This window comes from Mandrillus leucophaeus, unplaced genomic scaffold (assembly GCF_000951045.1).
Source record: "Mandrillus leucophaeus isolate KB7577 unplaced genomic scaffold, Mleu.le_1.0 Scaffold30, whole genome shotgun sequence".
NCBI lineage: Eukaryota > Metazoa > Chordata > Mammalia > Primates > Cercopithecidae > Mandrillus > Mandrillus leucophaeus.
This window is the reverse complement of record NW_012103143.1, coordinates 4,201,042-4,221,689: the sequence shown is the minus strand read 5'-3', so window position 1 is coordinate 4,221,689 and position 20,648 is coordinate 4,201,042. Positions and strand designations below refer to the sequence as shown.

At 53.5% G+C, this 20,648-nt stretch overlaps 1 protein-coding gene across 2 annotated transcripts in view; it reads right to left on the bottom strand.

Annotated features, from left to right (window-relative positions):
- Positions 1-1,253: 1,253 nt before the first annotated feature.
- ANO1 (anoctamin 1, calcium activated chloride channel) overlaps positions 1,254-20,648 on the bottom strand; it is a 127,835-nt gene continuing 108,440 nt past the window's right edge. The window contains exons 21-25 of one of the 2 annotated variants that reach the window (XR_001006770.1): positions 10,414-10,466; positions 7,825-8,009; positions 4,783-4,888; positions 2,689-3,049; positions 1,254-1,715 (exon numbers count right to left, since the gene is read on the bottom strand). Coding sequence is in view for 1 of the 2 variants with exons in the window: in XM_011987073.1 (XP_011842463.1) it covers positions 2,783-3,049; positions 4,783-4,888; positions 7,825-8,009; positions 10,414-10,466 (611 nt within the window). In the remaining variant the exon portion in view is untranslated. Of the gene's footprint in view, positions 3,050-4,782; positions 4,889-7,824; positions 8,010-10,413; positions 10,467-20,648 lie in introns of both variants that reach the window. The other variant, XM_011987073.1, reaches the window with a different exon arrangement.

The following is a 20,648-nucleotide window of genomic DNA, read 5'->3' as shown; positions in this document are numbered from 1 at the left end:
AGCACATATGCACACATACACCAGCACATATACATATACAGACACAGGCAAAGGCAAACAGGCGTGTGAACCCTGGGGTGATGCACACTGACATGGTTTGGCTCTGTGTCCCCACCCACATCTCATGTCAAATTGTAATCCCCATGTGTTGTGGGTGGGACCTGGTGGGAGGTAGTTGAATCATGGGGCGCATTTCCCCCATGCTATTCTCGTGATAGTGGGTGAGTTCTCAGGACATCTGATGGTTGGAAAGTGTGGCACGTGCCCCCTTTGCTCGCTCTCTCCTGCTCCAGCATTGTGAAGACGTGCTTGCGTCCCCTTTGCTCTCTGCTATGATCGTTAAGTTTCCTGAGACCTCTCAGTCACGCCTCCTGTCAAGCATGCAAAAGTGTGAGTCAATTAAACCTCTTTTCTTCGTAAATTATTCAGTCTCAGATAGTTCTCTTTATTTATATTTTTTTGAGATGGAGTCTCACTCTGTCACCCAGGTTGGAGTGTGATGGCACGATCTCGGTTCACTGCAGCCTTTGCCTCCCAGGTTCAAGTGATTCTCCTGACTCAGCCTCTCCAGTAGCTGAGATGACAGGTGTGCACCACCATGCCCAGCTAATTTTTGTCTAACTTTTTTTTCAGTAGAGACGGGATTTCGCCATGTTGGCCAGGCTGGTCTTGAACTCCTCCAGCAATCCACCCCCCTTGTCCTCCCAAAGTGCTGGGATTATAGGTGTGAGCCACCACACCCGGCCTCAGGTAGTTCTTTATAGCAGTGTGAGAATGGATAATACATACACAAACCATGCAAACACATAAACACAAGCATTCACAAGCACGCACACACTGCATACACACGTGCATGCACACATAGACATACACACACATGCATATATGCACACGTGTCCACATGCACACACACCCGCACCCATATGCACATACAAGCAAATACAAATGCATACACACGTGATGCACACAAACATGTAAACACACAGGCACATGCACACAAGCAAATGTGAACAGGAGTGCACATGATACATGCAAAACAAATGCAAATGAATAGGCACACACGTGTGCATGCACAAATGCACACACGCACAGAGAGACAAAGTCCCAAGAACATTTAGAGCCATGCACAGGCCGGCACCAAAGGAAAGAGACGCCTGTCAGTCAGTGCTGAGTTTGCAGGGTCCACTGGACTTTGGGGACGGCCTGTGAGTTTCCCAGGCGGACTCAGGCAGACAGCATTCAAGTGGGAAAAGTGTCGTATATTCAAATTTATTTAGATGAATGTCCAGCCACAGTCTTCTGTGGATTTGTGTACATTCACTTTTTTAAAAAACGGTTTCCATAAAAGGATTTTTGGTAATCGCCTAATTTTTAATACAGTATTTATATACAAAACCCATTTCAAACTACTTACTGTACAAGAGAAAAGAGAAGCATCAGATTGCATGATTTTAGCAAATAATGGAAATCTATGACACCTATGAACTTTGATCACAGTTGGCAGATTAAAGGGAATGTCAACATCACATCAATGATGTGTTCGAGACAAATATATTTCTGTTTTTCCTCTTGGCCTTTGCTAAAATGATGTTTCTCTCGGTGCTCGAGAAATTTCAGAGAGTTGTTTAGTATCATTGCTACAAATTTAGATCACTCATATCATTTATGAGACTTGGTTTATACACTTTTAAAATAATTGTCCAACAGTGACATTCCTATGAGTAAAAATATAGAGAAGTGTTACCAAAATAGAAGGCTTTATTAATAAAATTCTTTGGTAGTAACAGTATTTTAAATTCCTCTCAACGCTATTCGGTTAACTAATAAACTCCCTCCACCTTTGAGCTGCAGAAAAAATATCCTCAATCTACCATATAATTGATACTTGAAAAAAAAAACCCATAAATATTCTAAAGCTTCCAGGGGACCCCTGGAAGCCCTAAGACTTCTTGAAACCCTGACACCATCTGTTTTAATGCTTCTGAGGTCCTCTCTCTCTGCCCATTTTCTGGTCAACTGGTTTTGTCCCATAAGGAAGACGACCAACTCTGAGGTCAGCTTGGTGTGAGGGGGGCAGGTGTGTGGCTGACAGCGGGGAGCCTGCCGGGGATGCCAAGGGTGCTGGTTCCTGCTTAATCAGGGACACCTGTGCCCCCTTCTCGCTTTCCAGGAATAACTGGGATGCTCCCACGCCCCCTGTGTGGTTCAGGGATGGGGCACTTCTCTCTCAGCCGCTGAACTGACGGGAGGAAAAGGCAATGGAAAGTCTAACTTTTCTGAAACAGGCAGGTGACACCTTTTGGAACCAGAATCAATCATTATTTTTGGTTGGGGTTTCCATTTTCCCTGAAACATCACACCAGCTTTTGCCCGATGCCTCGGCTTACCATTTTGCATCTATCTTAAGGAATTAGGAGGATTCAGAGGAGGGTTTCTAGGGGCCTCTGCTCACTTTTCACTGCTAGGGAGACTGAAGATTCCAAGCATTCTTTCTGCAAAGCATCTGCCTTTGTTACCTTATTGCGCTATTACCAGCCATCATTTTGATTCATCTTGAATACTACAGATTAAAAACAATCCCCTGCATAATGGCTTTGTGCAAAAACAAGGGAAAGAAAACAGAAAGAAGAAAGGAAAATGTCCTATCAGAAAGTGGTCCTCCATGTTTGCAGAAAACCCAGGACCCACCGGGCCCTGGCGGGAGCGGGAAGCCACCTGCCCCTGGGAGAGGGTGCCTGTCAGTCGGGATGCCCGGCTGGCCTGCCCAGCCCCGCTGGCACAGCTACAGGACGCCCCCGTGGTAGGAATGGCTGGGGGCTGGGCTGCTGAGGCTGTCTGGGCAGGCTTTGGGGTTGTGGTGGTTGCACGGCGGCTCGTCCTTCTGCCGCTCCTTCTCCATCCAGGTTTCCAGTAGCTGCTGCTTGTCTTGCTCCTCCCGCATGAACAGCTCCACCATGAGCACCTTCTCCTTGTGGATCTGCTGGCTGATGTCCTTAGGGATATCTGGGATGACCCAGTCCACGAAGTCGCTCATGAACATGACCAGGTTCTGGAAGGAGGAGAGGCAGCGCGTGGCAGCGGGGAGGATGGTGCCTGGGGAAGTGCTCCCGACCTCTCTGCCTGGCCCCCACCTGGTCGAGTGCCGCCCCATGACCTCCTGGCCTGTTGACCTCCCTGGGCCTCAGTTCCCAGAAGGTATAAAGGAGGCACAGAACCACCCGGCAGGCCTTTGGGAAATGTTGGCCGACTTTCTCGAATGCATCTGAACTCAGTAATTGGGAAAATCACCTGAGTCATTCTGAATTCCTTGACCAGGAGACTCAGGAAGTGACCTGATGGGTCATGCATCGCCAAATCTAACAAGCATTGAGGCTTTGGGGAAAAGCATGAAACTGGAAATAGCCACAAATGGATCAAACTTTTAGTTTGCAAAGCCTCCCAGGGCCCCCCTGAACATCTACCACCTCCGTGGAGACATTTCTGGTGGATAGAAGGCAACACAAGTCAGTTTTTTTTTTTTTTTTTGAGACGGAGTCTTGCTCTGTGCCCCAGGCTGGAGTGCAGTGGCGTAATCTCGGCTCACTGCAAGCTCCGCCTCCCGGGTTCATGCCATTCTCCCACCTCAGCCTCTCAAGTAGCTGAGACTACAGGCGCCCGCCACCACACCCGGCTAGTTTTTTGTATTTTTAGTAGAGACGGGGTTTCACCATGTTAGCCAGGATAGTCTCGATCTCCTGACCTCGTGATCCACCCGCCTCGGCCTCCCAAAGTGCTGGGATTACAGGCTTGAGCCACCGCGCCCAGCCCACAAGTCAGTTTTTATGGAAAAACGGAATCTTGTCGTTTGCTGAACATCTGTCCAGCCACCATGTGTGAGCACCCCGGGCTGAGCAGGTTCCCGCCATGGGCAGTGCTGGTGCCCCCTGGATTGGTGTCTTCTCCTGGTTGGTGCTCCCAGTCCCCAGCTGTGGCTGGGACCGGCTGCTCATGCTCGCAGCTGCAGAACGTATGCTCCCTCTCATCTCCCTCTTCCCAGCCTGGTCAGTCCAAAGCAGTGACCGGCCCATCTAGGGGTGGCCTTGCCTCCGGGTAAGGCCAGGTCTGGGGTGCCATGCATGCTCCGGGGCTCCCTTGGGGTAAGGCCGGGCTGTCTCTGGCTGAGACCCCTCCTTGCTGGGCTCTCAGGCTCTGGCCTGCGGAACCCAGCCCCACACACCTTTTACACCGCTTGCTGTGAAAAGCTGATGGATGAGGCCGCTGAGCTTAGAGGAGTGGAAGGGCCTGCCCTGTGACAGAGCTGGGACTTGAACCCAGTCCTGGGGATTCCAGAATCAGAGCCCTCGGCCCACTGCCTTCCTAGCATCTACTTCATCAAGGCTAGAGGGACACCGGTGAGCAGAACCTTGGCAGGTGATCTGCCTGGCTCGGCCTCCCGAAATGTTGAGATTACAGGTGTGAGCCACCGTGCCTGGCCCCTGTCTCTTTCAATAAAGACACTTCTACTGGATTAAACCCACCAGCCAGTCAGAACCCTTCTGCCGGCACTTATCTGGCCCCTCTCTTTGCCTTCCTCTCTCATGAGGTTGTCTTGGGCCCTGTCGGTGCAGGGGGTCTGGGGTCGGCCAGGTCCCCTCCTCGGGTGTCCCAGAACAAGTTCTCCAGGCCTCTGGAGGAGTCTCTGAACCCCCGGCTTTAGCAGCTCGTGCCTTCCAGACTGTGGGCACGGCGTGGTCCCTTAGTGCCCCCATCCTCAAACCGGAAACAAAGAGGGACGCACCGTACCTGGAAGACGATGACGAACGCCAGCCGGGCTGCCAGGACAGCCCAGAAGTCCTTGGAGATGTCGTACTTGTTTTCCGACCACGGTGGCTCTCGGTAGTCTTTGTACCTACAAAAGACGGTGGTGGAGTCGAGGGTGGGACTTCGGCGGGGCTCAGGCTCTGGCTGGAGCCAGGCAGCTCGAGGGACGCCTGGGAGAGGCTCAGCTTGGTGTGCGGCTGCCTCCGGGAGGACAGCCCTCTCTTGGGCGAGCAGCCCGCGGCCCTGCACCCAGGGAATGTCTCTCCACGGTGGGGGGGGGGGTAGTCAGGACCCCCCACGGGCCAGGCAGGACCTGAGGGGCTTCGTGTAAAACATATGTGGCAGGAAGTATCCCCCGGGCCCAGCCGTGGGCTCACAGCATCAAGGGCAGGGACCATGTGGTCCAGGAGATTCCAAACTTTTAAAAGCAGTGGAGCCTCTGTTCCCAAAAGAAGTCTCACTAGATACTCCAATAGGGTCCCAAGAGTGCAGAGCCTACTTGGTTGAAGTCGGGCGGGGGCAGGGGGTTCCCAAAGCTTGAACTCCCTGAACCTCACCCCAACCCTCATGCTCCACAGAGCTCCAGGATGGGTTCCATGAAACACAGTTTGAAAACCACCTCTGCAGTCCATCCCCTCTTTGAGGGAAACTACTGAAGAAAAGTCCTGAGCACCTTATCAGCCAGGAGGGGTGGCTCGTGCCTGTAACCTCAGCACTGTAATCTCAGGCTGAGGAGTCAGAGATCAGTCTGGGCAACACAGTAAAACCCTGTCTCTGCAAAAAAATTACAAAAATTAGCCGGGCATGGCAGCGCACACCGGCATTCCCAGCTACTCGTGAGGCTGAGGTGGGAGGATCACCTGAGCCCGGGAGGTTGCAGTGAGTTTTTGATCACGCCACTGCTCTTCAGCCTGGTCGCAAAGTGAGACCCTGTCTCTGAAAAAAGCCAACCAAACAACCACCAAAACACCCAGCAAACCAATACCCTGAACATTTTATCAAAGTCACTTAAACAGCTTCTCAAACATTTGCGAAAGAACGAAGCTAAGCATTCCATTGGTGCAGGCAGAGGCCTGTGAGGCAGCCGGCCCGGCCCGCCCTGCCCTGCCCGGGTCTGGGGCTGCTTTCCCTCCTCCAGGGGTGCCGCTTGGTCCTCACCGCCTTATCTCGAGAGAACGCGAGCTGCCCCCGGTTCTCGTTACCAGCTTTAGATGTAGCTGACTGATCTCCTGCTTGGAGAGTCAAGCTCACTCACACCCCCTGCCCCGCCGAGGTCCTGCCACTGACCTTGGCTCTTTGTGGATACGATTGGAGCCTTAGGAAGGAGACTCGCCCCATTCATGACCACTGCCCATGCTCCAGTTCTCCCCAGCCCCTTCCTCTTTTACAGAGACCCCGAGACGCCCAGGGTCTGTGGGCTCAGGGTGAGGTCTCTTTCTAGGGCCTCCCTCCCTCCACGGCTCCCTGAATCTGGGGGATGCCACACATCAGCTGGAACTTGGCTTGAATGGAGCTGACGTCCCCACCCTTCATTGGAAAAGCTTCCCAAAGCTGGACAGAAAACTCCCCCACGAGGGGGCAGGGTTTCCAGGGGCTCAGCTGCAGTTTGTGCCCCTGCTGGTCACTAAAAGCTGAGGTCAGTCGGGGAGACCAGGAGAAGGTCCACCTGGATTTGCAGGCACAGCCCTGGCCTGGACCCACATCCCTGGTGCTCACCCACTCCAACTACCACCTTGCTGTGTGTCCCCTAGGCAATCACTTGACCTCTCTGGGCCTCAGTCTGGGCATTCCCTCACTTACTTATGTCACAAGCATTTATTGACCAACTACTATGTGCCAGACCCCACTCCAGGGATGGAGAATTCAGGGGGGTGCACAACAGATAGGGCCCTTGCCCACGGAGCTTGATTTCTGGAGGGAGCTGGATGGGAGTCTCCGAGGGCCTATTTGGCACTGAGCTGCCAACCCCTGAGATAGGATTGGGCTGGGCCACGGCTGTGGTGCCAGCTGCTGGGCCAGGCAGAAGTTGCACAACCTGCTTTCCCATGGGAACGAGCAGCCCTGTCCTCCCAGTGTCAGAAGCCACACGCACCAGCTCGTTCCTCTTTATTCTGTGCTCAAGGCTTTGCCTGCTAGCATCTGTCTCCTCTTCTTCAAGCCATAGCACCCCAGTTTTCCTTAGGACCCCCCAGTTCTCTGTGACCTCTCACCCTGGCACATGACCCAGGCCAAGCCAAGGAAAGCTCTCCTTCTCATAGCAATAGTGGTTGGTTCAGGAATGGACATTTGACTCACGATGGGGCAGTAAGACTCAGTCTCTGGATTTTCACTGACTATTGAGAAACAGAAAGTCTTCCCACAGGGACTGCAGAGCAGAGAGGATTTAAGCCAGGAGCTGCTGGGGATCCTTTCCACCAGCAAGAGAACAATGCTACACAGAGGAAATCAAAGTGGAGCCTGATGGCAAACTGTAGCTCCTGGATCCAGCCATGCCTGAAGCTATCCTGGGCTTCTTAGTTATAGGAACTGGTAAATCACCTCTAATTTCCTCCCCTCAAGCATTTATTTATTTATTTATTTATTTAATTAACTAATTATAGATAGGATCTCACTCTGTGGCCCAGGCTGGAGTGCAATGGTGCAATCATAGCTCACTGCAGCCTCAAATTCCTAGGCTCAATTGATCCTCCCACCTCAGCCTCCCAAGTAGCTAGAACTACAGGTGCGTGCCACAAGGCCCAGTTATTTAATTTTTTTTTTTTTTTTTTTTTGTAGAGATGGGGTCTCACTATGTGGCTCAGGCTGGTCTCTGACTCCTCAGCTCAAGTGATCCTCCTGCCTGGCCCTCCCGAAGTGCTGGGATTACGGGTGTGAGCCACTGCACCAGCCTTTTTTTTTTTTCTTCTTTTTAAGCGAGTTTGCGTTGTTTCTTGACTTGCCCCTGATTTGAGCCCCGTCCAAACCCAGGCTCTCCCAGAAACCCCATAAACATGGCTTTTCAAAGAGGGAAGCAGAGAGCAGTACCTGCAGATTTGCACCTCGTAGCCCAGGTCCAGGGGGTCATTGGGGGCTGTGCCGTTCTGGAAGTCGCTGACGTTGAAGGAGGAGAGCGTGTGGTTGACGAAGCCATGCATGGTCCCGTTCTTACTGTACATGTAGAGGTACACCAGGCGCGGGATGAAGTCAGACGTGAAGGAGATCACGAAGGCCTGCACAGGGGACGTGACAGTGAGGGGGACCCCCAGCCTGGGCGTGGAAGGGCTGGCCACAACTGGCGTGACCCGTCCACGGCCACACTGGGCCCTGGCCATGTGCCACTGCCCCTGGCGGGGACCATAGCTGCACAGCCTTGGCATGCTGAGTGAACGGATGCGGGGTCATGGGTGCTACTCTCAGCCCCCTGGCAGCTGAAGGAGAGTGCCTGGGGGCCAGAACAACGCACTCCTAGGAGAGAAGATGCCAGGTAGACACTGGCTGACTCTTGCTGACTGTGTGGCCTTGGGCAAATCACCCAACCTCTCTGTGCCTCCATTTTCTTCTTGTCAAAACAGGGCCTGCTGATACCCACACCATGTATGCACTGTGCCTCCGGGTTTGTTGGAGAAGGGAATGAGGCAGGAAGGGAAAGTGCTTTGCAAGCTCTCAAGTCCTCACCCAGCTCATTCTATTATAGCACCAGCTCTGGCTGGTGCCCTTACAAGAGAGGAACCCAAGGCCCAACGGCTGCCTCTCACATGGCTGTGTGGCCTTGGGCAAATCACCTAACCTGTCTATGCCTCTGGTGTCTTCCCTGTCAGATGGGGCCATGACAGTCCTCGCCTCCAAGGGCTGTGTGCAGACTAGTGGGCTAGTGTGTGGAAAGAGCTTAGAAGGGTCTAGAACATTCTAGGTGCCTGGTGAATGTACCTGCTACTTTTTTTTTTTTTTTTTTAGAGAGAGATATGGTCTCACTATGTTTCATTATGCTGGCCAGGCTGGTCTTGAATTCCTGGCCTCAAGCGATCCTCCCGCCTCGGCCTCCCAAAGTGCTGGGATTACAGGTGTGAGCCACCGCACTCAGCCTGCTGTTATTGTTGTTGCTGCTGTTCTCCTCAGAAGATGCCCACCATGCTCTGCAGCTGCTCACAGCGCCCACTCGTTGCAGACAGGATGTACCTCTGTTCCCAGCTCCCCCAACTCCAGCACAGCGTGGGCTCTGCCTCAGGACCCTGTGCTCCCTTGTCTGGGTGGGATAAGGAGCCATCTCGGTGTGCACACTCTGCCTGCAGTCTCCCTGTAATCTGGTGGGAGCATGTGCCTGGCAGAAGGGGTTGCCCTCCGGGAAAGAGCTCTGTCAGAGGGCTCTGAAGGGCCCTTCTCCGGGGCTGAGTGTCACCCTCTGCCCTCTGTGGGGACTGAGTCCCAGGGCCTGCTGAGACCCTGACTTGGCATTACGGCCATGCAGGGACATTGATCGTCAGCTCTGGGGAGCCACCCTGTGTCCGCCGTGGGCACGGTGTCAGCTTTTGGCGGGGAAGATTGGGCTCAGCTAGAGGGTGGAAGGGACGAGAGCCACGGGGCCCTGGCACAGTGGACTCCCCGTGGCTGCTTGGGGTTCTCATGTCTGGGATGCAGCCTTGGGCTTGAAGTATATGCTGGAGACAGCTGGGCACAGCTAAACCCAGGGGGGATCCAGGCCATGGGCAGAGTCAGACAGATCCTGATGGGGAAGGCTGAGGGCCAGGCCATCCTAGCCTGCGGGTCTGGGGATGGGAGAGGCTGGAAGGGGCTGCCATGCTGGGGAGGAGGCTGAGGGGCCTGGAGCCCTGATTCTTAGCAGAGCCATGTGTGAGGCTGATGAGAGCGTCCTTCTCGCCCCATTTCAGCATCTCCCAAACCTTCTCTATAGAGCAGCCATACGTTTCAGATTAAGGAGAAAAACCAACTTTTTTCTTTAAATAAGAGAACAGAAAGATTGTCAATAAGGAATCTCTGTGTTTCTCTCCCTCTGTCTCTGTCTTCCCTCCTGTATCTGTCTGTTGTTTATTCTCAGTGGACTTAGGGGCCAAGGTGGGCATGGTGGAGAATTTTGCTCAAAGCTTGCAGAAAGGCTGGGCGCAGTGGCTCATGAATGTAATCCCAGCACTTTGGGAGGCTGAGGTGGGTGGATCACCTGAGGTCAGGAGTTCGAGACCAGCCTGGTCAATATGTCAAAACCCTGTCTCTACTAAAAATACAAAAGTTAGTCAGGCGTGGTGGTGGGCACCTGTAATCCCAGCTACTTGGGAGACTGAGGCACGAGAATCGCTTGAACCTGGGAGGCAGAGGTTGTAGTGAGCTGAGATAATGCCACTGCACTGCAGCCTGGACCACAGAGTGAGACTCTGACTCAAAAAAAAATTAAACAAAAAACTTGCAGAAAAAGTTTGAAGAGAATTTTTTATGCCTCCTCAGAATGCACCCTCCCCACCCCATGCGGTCAAGGGACATTTATAACTAGAGAATCCCGGCAGCCTGGGGCTGCACCGTGGCTAGGGGTAGAAGACCCATGCCCAGCTCCTTCTCCAAGGGGTCCCCGGCCGCCTGGCAGTTCAGCCAGGACTTCCTTCCACCGAGGTCCCTGATGTCACTTACATTGATGATGACAGCAAGCTTCCCAATGCCTCTGAGGATATTGTACCAGATTCCTGGGGGAAGAAGAAGTCACGGTTTTAAAGAACCCTACACTCTCAGTCATTGCAGCCACCAGGCAGCAGCCTGAGCGGGTACCATCCTTGCAGGGGCCAGGCTTTCTCACAGCAATCAGAGGCTTACGGCAACCAAGAGTCATTTGCTCAGGTCCTGAGGAAGCCAGGTCAGTGCCAGGGCCTGGTGTGCACCAGCCCTTTCTGACAAGCTCACCAGCTTCTAAAAGAGGGGCTTAAAGACAGCTGCTCCCTCAGTGGTTCTGCACGATCTCCCCATGCACCTGTGTAAATACTAGTTGGCTCAGATGAAACTTTTTTTTATTCCTAAAGTGACTAAGATTCAATTGGGGTGCAGCTCCCAAAGCTCTGGCGGAGGATACCTGTATTCAGGGCTAGGCCAGACATGGCTTTGCCGCTGAAGAACAGTGCCAGGGCCCCCGGCTGGTGGCACTCAGTCCACAGCAGTGCAGGTCGAACTGTTCCCCATCTGCACACCCCCTTGCTCCCTTTACTCCAAGACCCAGGGTTGCACCAAATCACAGATGAACAAGAAGATTACAACACAACGCCCGGGGCCATGCTGGCCTCTCCATTCGTCTTCCCAGCGGCCATGAGATCTAGCAGGGCCCAGGAAGGAGTCCCTCAATGGCCCAGGAAGCAGGGCCTCAGTGTTGCAATTCCTGGAAATGGTCCAGTGTCCCGGACTGACCCCTGGCTCACCCTAATTGCACCCTATCATGCCCAGCAGTGTCGTATGCAGCGGTTTGGCTGGGAGCCCAATCCTGAGGCCTGCTCTCCATGCCCTGAGCCGGCTCTGAGATGGGTGATAACCAGCACTCGTCAGAAAGGACCAAGACAGAGCAGATGGACTTCCTGCCTGTGCAGGAGGCTGCAGGGAGAGCTGTACATAGCGCTTCTGCCCTGGTAGCCAAGGGGAGCCTCTCAGTCCCCGTTTCTGGGGTGCATGCTGGTGGTCTGCAAAGGCAGCAAGAGTTCAGGCCCCCTGTGTGGCCCAGAGCTAGAAACCACAGGCTCAGATGAAACCTCCGAGACCAGGATCTCTTGCTCCCTGCCCCCAGCCAGCTCCAGTTCAATGACAGACCACAGTCACAATCATCATCAATCAAAAATGCCACTGTAGGCTGGGTGTGGAGGCTTGCGACTATAATCCTAGCATTTTGGGAGGCTGAGGTGGACAGGTGACTTGAAGCCAGGAGTTTGAGACCAGCCTTGCCAATATGGCAAAACACCATCTCTACTAAAAATACAAAAATTAGCTGGGCATGGTGGCACATGCCTGTAATCCCAGCTACTCAGAAGGCTGAGGCACAAGAATAGTTTGAGCCAGGGAGGCTGAGGTTATGGTGAGCCGAGTTCACGCCACTGCATTCCAGCATGGGGAACAGAGAAAGGTTCTGTCTCAAAAAAAGAGAGAAATGCCCACTGCAACCCATTGCTGGTGGGCAGTTTGAGAAGTGACGATCACTATTCCCTGACCCCTGTCTCCAGTCCTCGGGCCATGGGAGCCATCGCCTAATTGTAGCTCCATTGATCTTTTGCACGGGCGCAGCGATCCTCAGTTTATTTTTCTGCTGGAGCAGGTGGTGGGGCAGTCACATGGGCTCTGCACACTAGCAGCCCTAGAGCCACCGCATCCTGAATAAAGCACCTGGGAACACAGGTGCGTGAGGGTTGGATGGCACAGCCCTACAAAGTCAGCACTGAAGTGCTCCCTCAGGAGTGGGAACACTTCCCGCCCTGCATCTCCTGGCTGGGTGTCAGGGCTGAGGGCCCTCCGTGGACTCCAAGCTCCTGGGGCAGGCTGCTAATTGCACGTCCCTGTAGCTTCTGGGTCTAGCTTGGTGTCTGGCACATGAGGTGGGTGCTGCTGGATAAATGCCTGCTGAGTGACTGCACGAGCATAGAAAGCCCTTTCCAACCGGATGCTGGCACCGGAGCAGAGGCTGCAAAGCAGTGGCAGGCAGGCCCCATCCAGGCTACATGGCCATTTTGTTACGCTTGTCTACTGCTTAAAAATGCAGACTGATGCTTTAAACCGGGAAAACGTATTTAAAAAAAATCAAGGCTGGGTGCATCGGCTCATGCCTGTAATCCTAGCACTTTGGGAGGCTGAGGCGGGTGGATCACCTGAGGTTGGGAGTTCGAGTCCAGTCTGGCCAACATGGCGAAGCCCCGCTCTATTAAAAAACAAAAATTAGCTGGGTGTGGTGGCGGGCGCCTGTAATCCCAGCTACTCAGGAGGCTGAGGCAGGAGAATCGCTTGAACCTGGGGGACGGAGGTTGCAGTGAGCCGAGATCGTGCCACTTCACTCCAGCCCTGGCGAATGAGTGAGACTCCGTCTCAAAAAACAAAACAAAACAAAACAAAACACAAAAAACAAAATCGAGACTCCTCGGCTCTGGTCCTGGCTGGCTGGTGCGTCTCCTTGGCAACAGCTGGCTGTGATGCTGTGATGCCCGGGGTGCCCCCTGCAGGTCGGGCTGTGCACTGCAGCTCTGCTGTCTGTGCCGGGGCCTCCCGGCGACCTCTGACCTCCATTATGGCCGCCTTAGCATCCAAACCCAGATCCCGACTAGAGTTGAATGTTTCAAGCAATGTGGGAACGGGCACACTGCTCTGTGGCCATGAAGAACACTCCTAGGACTTAGTCTTACTTGCGCGTGTGGCCCACCTGGCCCTTGGGGCTCTGAGTTTGAGGTGGGGTGGGCCTGGGGTGGGGGTTGAAGTCTTTGGCTGTGGGACTCCCGAGGGACGCGGCTCCTGAGCTCAGGGCCTTGGAAGGGCAGGACTCAGGCAGGCGAGGGGGTCTGTCCAGGTGATTGCCCAGCAGGCCCAGAGAGACAACAGGAAGTGGGAGGGATGAGGAGGGAATGAGATGGAGCCGGGAGCGGGGTCTTCCTCGCTTCCGAGCCCGGATCGAGCCTGTCCTGACAGGTCTGCAGGATATCTACGTCCAGGAGGATGACTCTCCGTGTGGCCCTGCACATTCGTGGGGTGTGTTAGAGAAATGCAGAACCGACAGCCCAGCCCCAGCCCCAGCCCCAGCTCACAGAATCCGCCTCTCCTGGGGTGGGGCCGGGAACCCGGAGTTATTCTGAGGCACACTCCAGGGAGACACTCACTGCTCTGAGGATCTCTGTAAACTAAAAATAAAATTCTAATTCCCTCCTCAACCATTTAAATGGGGTCCATTATCTCGGCTAGGGAACCCTCAAGTTAACCTGAAAAACTGGTTCAGGCCATGACAGGAAGCAGGGGGCATGGGGAGGGTCAGACAGGACTCCTCATGCCCTCCTCCCTTTTGGAATTCAGCAAAAGCCGACCAGCGTGAACAGCAACACAGACCTTAAGTCTGATAAACATTTACAGTCTATTCTCTCTGATGCCTGTTACCCGGAGGTTTCATCTGCACGATAAAACCTTGGTTTCCACAACCCCTTATCATAATCCAGACTTTTCTTTCTATTGATAATAACTCAACCAATTAACAATCAGAAATTTTAAAAATAGGCCGGGTGCAGTGGCTCACGCCTGTAATCCCAGCACTTTGGGAGGCAGAGGCGGGCAGATCACCTGAGGTCACGAGTTGGAGAAACATGGTGAAATCTTGTATCTACTAAAAATACAAAATTAGCTAAATCTGGTGGCACACACCTGCAATCCCAGCTACTCAGGAGGCTAAGGCAGGAGAAACGCTTGAACCCAGGAGGCAGAGGTTGCATCATGCCATTGCACTCCAGCCTGGGTGACAAGAGTGAAGCTCTCTCTCGGAAATAAAAAGTATGTGTGTACACACACACACACACACACACACACACACACACACATATATATATACCTATAACCTGGAAGTCGCCCCACCCTGTCCCGCCTTTCTGGACCAAACCAATGTATATCTTAGATGTATCTGATTGATGTATCATGTCTCCCTAAAATGTACAAAACCAAGCTGTGCTGCAACCACCTTGGGCCCATGTTCTCAGCACCTCCTGAGGGCTGTGTCATGGGCCGTGGTCACTCACATTTGGCTCAGAATAAATCTCTTCAAATATTTGACAGAGTTTGACTCTTTTCATTGACATCTCTAAGTAAAAGGGGATGCTGTGCTTTTGGAATACTCTTTGGGTGGGCTTCTTTGATGACAGTCCTGTTGGGGAAAACTGCCTCATTTTTACTTCCTCAAGTAAATTCCTTGGTTTCTTTCCCAAGGAATTTTTCCCACTCTAGGGGACGCTAAGCCCCATTTCCCAGAACAGTACAGGGAGGTATTTGGACAAAGCCAGGTGCTTGGCGAGGCCACCACTGCTGCCCACAGGCAGTGCCTGGGAGCCGAATGGAGGCTGCGCTTTCCCACCAGCAGGCTGCGAAGCACCAGGAAGAGAACAGGAAGTCAAAGCCAGGGCTGGGGAGCTGGAGCAGATTCCCACGCGTGGGCTGGGTCCCTGCTGTGACCTGCTGGATGGCAGGGTGATCAAGGTACCTGTGCTTTGTGGCACAGCTTCCCCCAGCCACCCAGGGCCTCAGGAGTGCAGGTCACAGGGGCCACAGGGGCCCTCTGTCCCCTCGAGGAGCTCGCCTGGGGGCCCTGCACGGATCATAGAAGGAATACAAAAGCCTCTTCAAGGAAAGGCTATGGTTAAGGAATCCACAAACAAACGAGTGAAAGGAGGGCAGATTATGCCTTCAGCCAACCGGACAGGAACCAGGAAGTGAGCAGCTGATCCGTAAGAACTGAGCAAAAACAAGCCAGGTGCAAAGAGGCCAAAGAGGCACGCGGAAGGCCTGCTGCTGGTGGGGACGCCAGTGCCTGCAGAGGGACTGCAGGAAGCCAAGGCCACTGAGCTGCTGCTCTCTTTCACCCTGGTGGGTTTGCAAGCTTCATTCAGCCACCGTCTGGGGACAGCCAGAGCTTCTCGAAGCAGAGGGCGCCAGAGCAAACACACGCGCACTGTGATGCGGCAGGTGGCGGGCAGGGGTGGGGCACTGTCAGGTGCCTGAGCATCGGGCCTTTGTGAGGACTCAGTGTGGGCTGCGTTCTTCTCTTTGTTTTCAGCTGTACCTGCTGGAATGGGATGGCACTCTTTTCTTTACTGCCGTGGGGCAGGGAGCTCCAGAATTTCCGAGGACTGCAGGGAGCACCTGGTGAGCAGGCCCGGAGCTCCCCCTTTGGGGTCTTTGGTACACAGGGTGAGGTTTTCAGAGGCAAACCCTCTATGCATGCAGGAGGCCCAGGGTTTGAGCTCTCTGGTTCCTGCTCAGCTCTGTTACCGCCTGGGCCTCGGTTTCCCATCTGGAAAGTGGCACCGAGGGAAGATTCACTCAGGCTTCCCCCCGGGGTTCCCTGGAGGACACGACAGGCTGAGGTTCTGAGGAAAGTTCATGTTGGAGGCAGCTCTGTGGCACGATCTTCAAAGCAGCGCTATGCCGAGGCACAGCCTGGGATGCAATCTCGCCTTGCTCCTGAGAGCGGGTGTGCAAAGATGGCCATGGTGGCCTGTTTTTCGATAGCCTCTTTCTCACTTGTCCCGCCAGCTAAAAATGACCTTTTTTTTTTTTTTTTGAAACAGAGTCTTGCTGTTGCCCAGGCTGGAGTGCGGTGGCGTGATCTCGGCTCACTGCAAGCTCCACCTCCCAAGTTCACGCCATTCTCCTGCCTCAGCCTCCCAAGTAGCTGGGATTACAGGCGCCTGTCACCATTAAAAATTAAAATGCCGCCACAAAAATTAGCGCTCCCAGCTAATTTTTGTATTTTTAGTAGAGATGGGGTTTCACCATATTGGCCAAGCTGGTCTCAAACTCCTGACCTCAGGTGATCCACCTGCCTCGGCCTCCCAAAGTGCTGCAATTACAGGCATGAGCCACCACGCCAGGCCCTGACCTTTTCCACTTTTAAGTATGAAATGAAAAATGTATGAAAAGTGTAGCCTTTGGGTGAGAACCACTGCCTAAGACTTAAGGATGTCGTTTCTGGGTCCAGGAAGCCTAAAACATTCACTCTGGCTCTTTACTGAAAACAAGGGCTGACCTCTGACCTAGAGCACCAGCAAATCAGCGCTTCAGCCTTGCGCCACCTCTGGCCATGTAGGGCTGTGGTATGAGGGGCGAGGGGCGAGGGGCGAGGGGCTCACCCACGGCCTCAGCAGAGGCAGAACACGGATGCTGGTGGTTAGCGGGGTCTTCGGAGGGTTAGCTAGCTCATGACTTTTAAAGACTTTGAAATTTGTAAACAAAATCACAGGGCATTCTAATATAGAGTGTCTGTGTTCTGAGTCTTCATTACCGGGGTCACCCAGAGAAGAGATGATGTAGGGAAGCAAAAGTATCCAAACACAGTGCCATGACCTCTTACCCACGAGCCCTGGGATGTCCCTCCCTATAAGGCACTGAAGTTTCCAGGCCCCTTTCAAAGCCAGGGCCTTACACAGTGCCAATGTGAAGCTGCAGGGTGAATCACTGCTATCTGATGGTCTTTGAGCTGTGAAAATGACAATTTCATCTGTTTTAGTCTACAAGACAGCCAAGTGTTAAGAGAAGCCAGAGTTGAAGTTATCTTGGAGCCAGCCAGTGGAAGATTGGTGGATTTGGTCACCAGTGGATGCTGGGCTTGCCACAAGGGGCCAAGGTGTGGACCAAGGAGCTTCCAGCCAGGACAGAGCCGCTAACAACTTAAGGAGAGAACACGGACTAGGGTGAGGTGATCCGAAGGGTGTTTCCAGCGAGAATGACACACATTCCAAGGACTGGAGAAGCCCTTGGAACAACTGAAAAAGCTTCCCACATTTCTTTTTTTTTTTGAGATGGAGTCTTGCTCTGTTGCCCAGGCTGGAGTGCAGGGCATGATCTCGGCTCACTGCAACTTCTGCCTCCCGGAATCAAGGAATTCTCCTGCCTCAGCCTCCTGAGGAGCTGGGATTACAGGCTCCCACCACCACACCCGGCTAATTTTGTATTTTTAGTAGAGATGGGGTTTCACCATGTTAGTCAGGCTGGTCTCGAACTCCTGACCTCAGGTGATCCACCTGCTTTGGCCTCCCAAAGTGCTGGGATTACAGGCATGAGCCACTGCACCCGGTCAGTTTCCCACTTTTTGTAAGATTACGTTTGGCCTACAAAAGCCTAACCCAAAACTATCTTATCAAGCTGGTATGGAATCTTCATTTCAGCAAGGTAATATCCCCAATACGTAATCCAACCTTTTGTTTATTCCAATAATTAGTAGAAAGGTGCTATTCTCACTAAAATTGTGTTAAATTTGAGATAAAATGAATGTATGTTTGTAATTTTGTTTTCACCCTGAAAATTGGGTCCTACTATAAGATAAGATGGGATCACCCTTCCTGTGAGGGCTGGCTCTGGTGGAGGCCTGCGTGGGGCTCCCATACCCCTCACCCTCCTGGACAGATCGTTGTCCTGTCTCTGTTTAAATGCCTCTGGTAACAGGGAGCTCTCTAACCCACAAGGAAGTCTGTTCTGTTTTTGACACCTCTGACTATTAAAGTTATTCTTTTTCTTTTCTTTTCTTTTCTTTTTGAGACAGGGTCTCTCTGTTGCCCAGGCTGGAGTGTAGTGGCATGATCACATCTCACTGCAGCCTTGACCTCCTGGGCTCACACAATCCTCCTGCCTCAGCCTCCCAAGTAGCTGGGACCACAGGTCTGCGCCACCACATCCAGCTAATTTTACTTATGTTTTTGAGACAGGATCTCACTCTGTTGCCCAGGCGTGGGCACAGCTCACTGCAGCCACAATCTACGTGGGCTTACTGAACCTCCTACCTCAGCCTCCTGAGTAGCTGGGACTACAGGCACGCACCATCACGCCCAGCTAATTTTTCCATTTTTTGTAGAGACAGGGTTTTGCCATGTTGCCTACGCTGGTCTTGAATTCCTGGGCTCAATGTAAAGACAGGGTTTCGCCATGTTGCCTAGGCTGGTCTCGAACTCCTGGGCTCAAGCTGTGCCTCCTCCTGGGCCTCCCAAAGCACTGGGATTACAGGAGTGAGCCACGGTGCTCAGCTCAAGTTATTCTTTACGCTGACCTGAAATACACATTCTCCCAACCTCACACCCTTTCTCCACGTGGTCAAGGTGCCTTAGTGACGGGGTTAAAAAGCTGGAGTTGAGTTGCATCTTGGCTTTGATTCCTGTAGGCAAGCCATGCAATGACTGGGACTGTTCTTCCCCGTCTACAGAGGGGGGCTCCTTCCTTCCTTTTCTCTTTTGTGAACATTAAATGATGCCATGACATGCAATGTAGGAAGGCACATGCTGAACAGCTAACACTCCTTTCCCGTTGGTCTCGCCCTGGCTCTGGGGTCACACACTTGCTACAGGTGGGTGTCGCCAGCCATCGGAGAGGCAATGTAATCTCTTGTACCTCCTAAAGCAGCAGGTTGTTGAGACCTTCAGATGTCTGGGACCCACACTTTCCAAACGTTGTCTGTGACCAACGCATCTTAGGAGGGGAAGGGTGGGGACTGGGCTAAGCGAGCCTCCACGTCATGTGTCACCTGCCCCCCAGGCTCCACCCGGCAAAGGCTGAGTGAAGAGCCCCAGGAGGGACACCTGGTCAGCTCTGGCTCTAGCTTCTGGAGCGTGGCAATCCCCTCCCCAAACCCAGCACGCATGTGGAACTGGTCCTGCCGGCCCGTGGGGTCACTCACCGATGTCTTTGGCTCTGACAGCCACCGGCCTTCGGAGCTCAGTGACAAACTTTTTGGCGTCCAGGCGGATCTCAATGATGTTGTTCAGCAGCGCAAACAGCGGGGCCAAGGGGAAGGAGGCGACAAACAGGGTGACAAAGCCAAACTGGATGACTGCAGAGAGAGCCCAGTGCCAGTCAGCACCCCATGAGCCACAGCCCATAAGTGGGGACTCCACCACCCCGTGTGCCGAGCTGCACAGGTCTGGCTGCTGCCCCACCTCCAACAAGCCCACTTGCATAGGCCACCTGTTGGGACGGACCCTCTGTGACCCTGGGTGACCTCCAGGATTGGGCTGAAGGCAGAATTCCAAATTTTGCTCTGAATCTGTGTTGGACTCTTGAATAAAGGGAGTGCTCACTTAGCTACGGCTAATCTTTTTTGAGATGGTCTCGATCGGTCACCAGGCTGCAGTACAGTGGCACAACCATGGCTCACTGCAGCCTCGACCTCCCAGGCTCAATGAATCCTCCCACTTCAGCCTCCCGAGTAGCTGGGACCAAGGCATGCACCACTATGACTACTTAATTTTTGTATTTTTTGTAGAGCTGGGATTTTGCTATGTTGCCCAGGGTGGTCTCAAACTCCTGAGCTCAAGTCATCCACCCAAAGTGCTGGGATTCCAGGCATAAGCCACCTCGCCAGCCTATGTCAAATTTAAAAAAATCATCACCAAAAGGAAAAGGACCATTGTGAGCTCACAGGCCCAGCCTGTGGTCATTCCCCTGCCTGTGCTGGGAAGGGACGTGGCAGTGGCTCTGCTGCTTCCATCATGGGGGCTCCCTGGGACCTGGGGGACCTGCCTGCATGGCTGCATCTTCCAGAGCCCCAAACTTTCCCTTGCATCAGGCCTCCTGGATCCGGGTGGGACCAAGGACAGTTCCTCGCCTCTGCCCCTGCGGCCCTGCCCCTGGGGATTGTCCCACCCAGGAGCTGGCTCTGGGGCTTCTTTGGCTTTGGATGCTGCATCCAGCACGGGGCTGGGCTCCTAGGAGAAGGTCAGGAAAAGGTTGCTGAGTGGAACTGAGCAGGAAAGCTGGTTCAGGAACTGCACAGCAGGACCCAGTCCAAGGGAGTTTGGTGCCAGGCGGTAAACAAGGAAGCCGGCAGAATGTCACTGTGTGCCTGGCGGGCTGAGTGTGGGCATTGTTAGCATGTGGGGTAGGCCGTGCGGGGTGCCCTGAGTGTGAGCACTGTTAGCATGTAGGATGGGCCATGGCGGGGAGTGCCCTGCAAGTTCTGTCCCTGGGCTGTCTTGCTCGCCCTGGCAAGGTGGGCTGAGTGGGAGTTCTCTGGTCCTGCCTGAGGTCCCTGGAGGGGATGAGGGATTGCTTATGTAGGGTGGTGTGTGCTGTGCATGAGGGCCGGGGGCTGCTGAGGCCTGAGGCTGTGGGTCACTCACCAGGGTGGGCTTTCTCACTTCCGAGTGGTGCTGCCTACTCTGGCACTAAGGGTATGA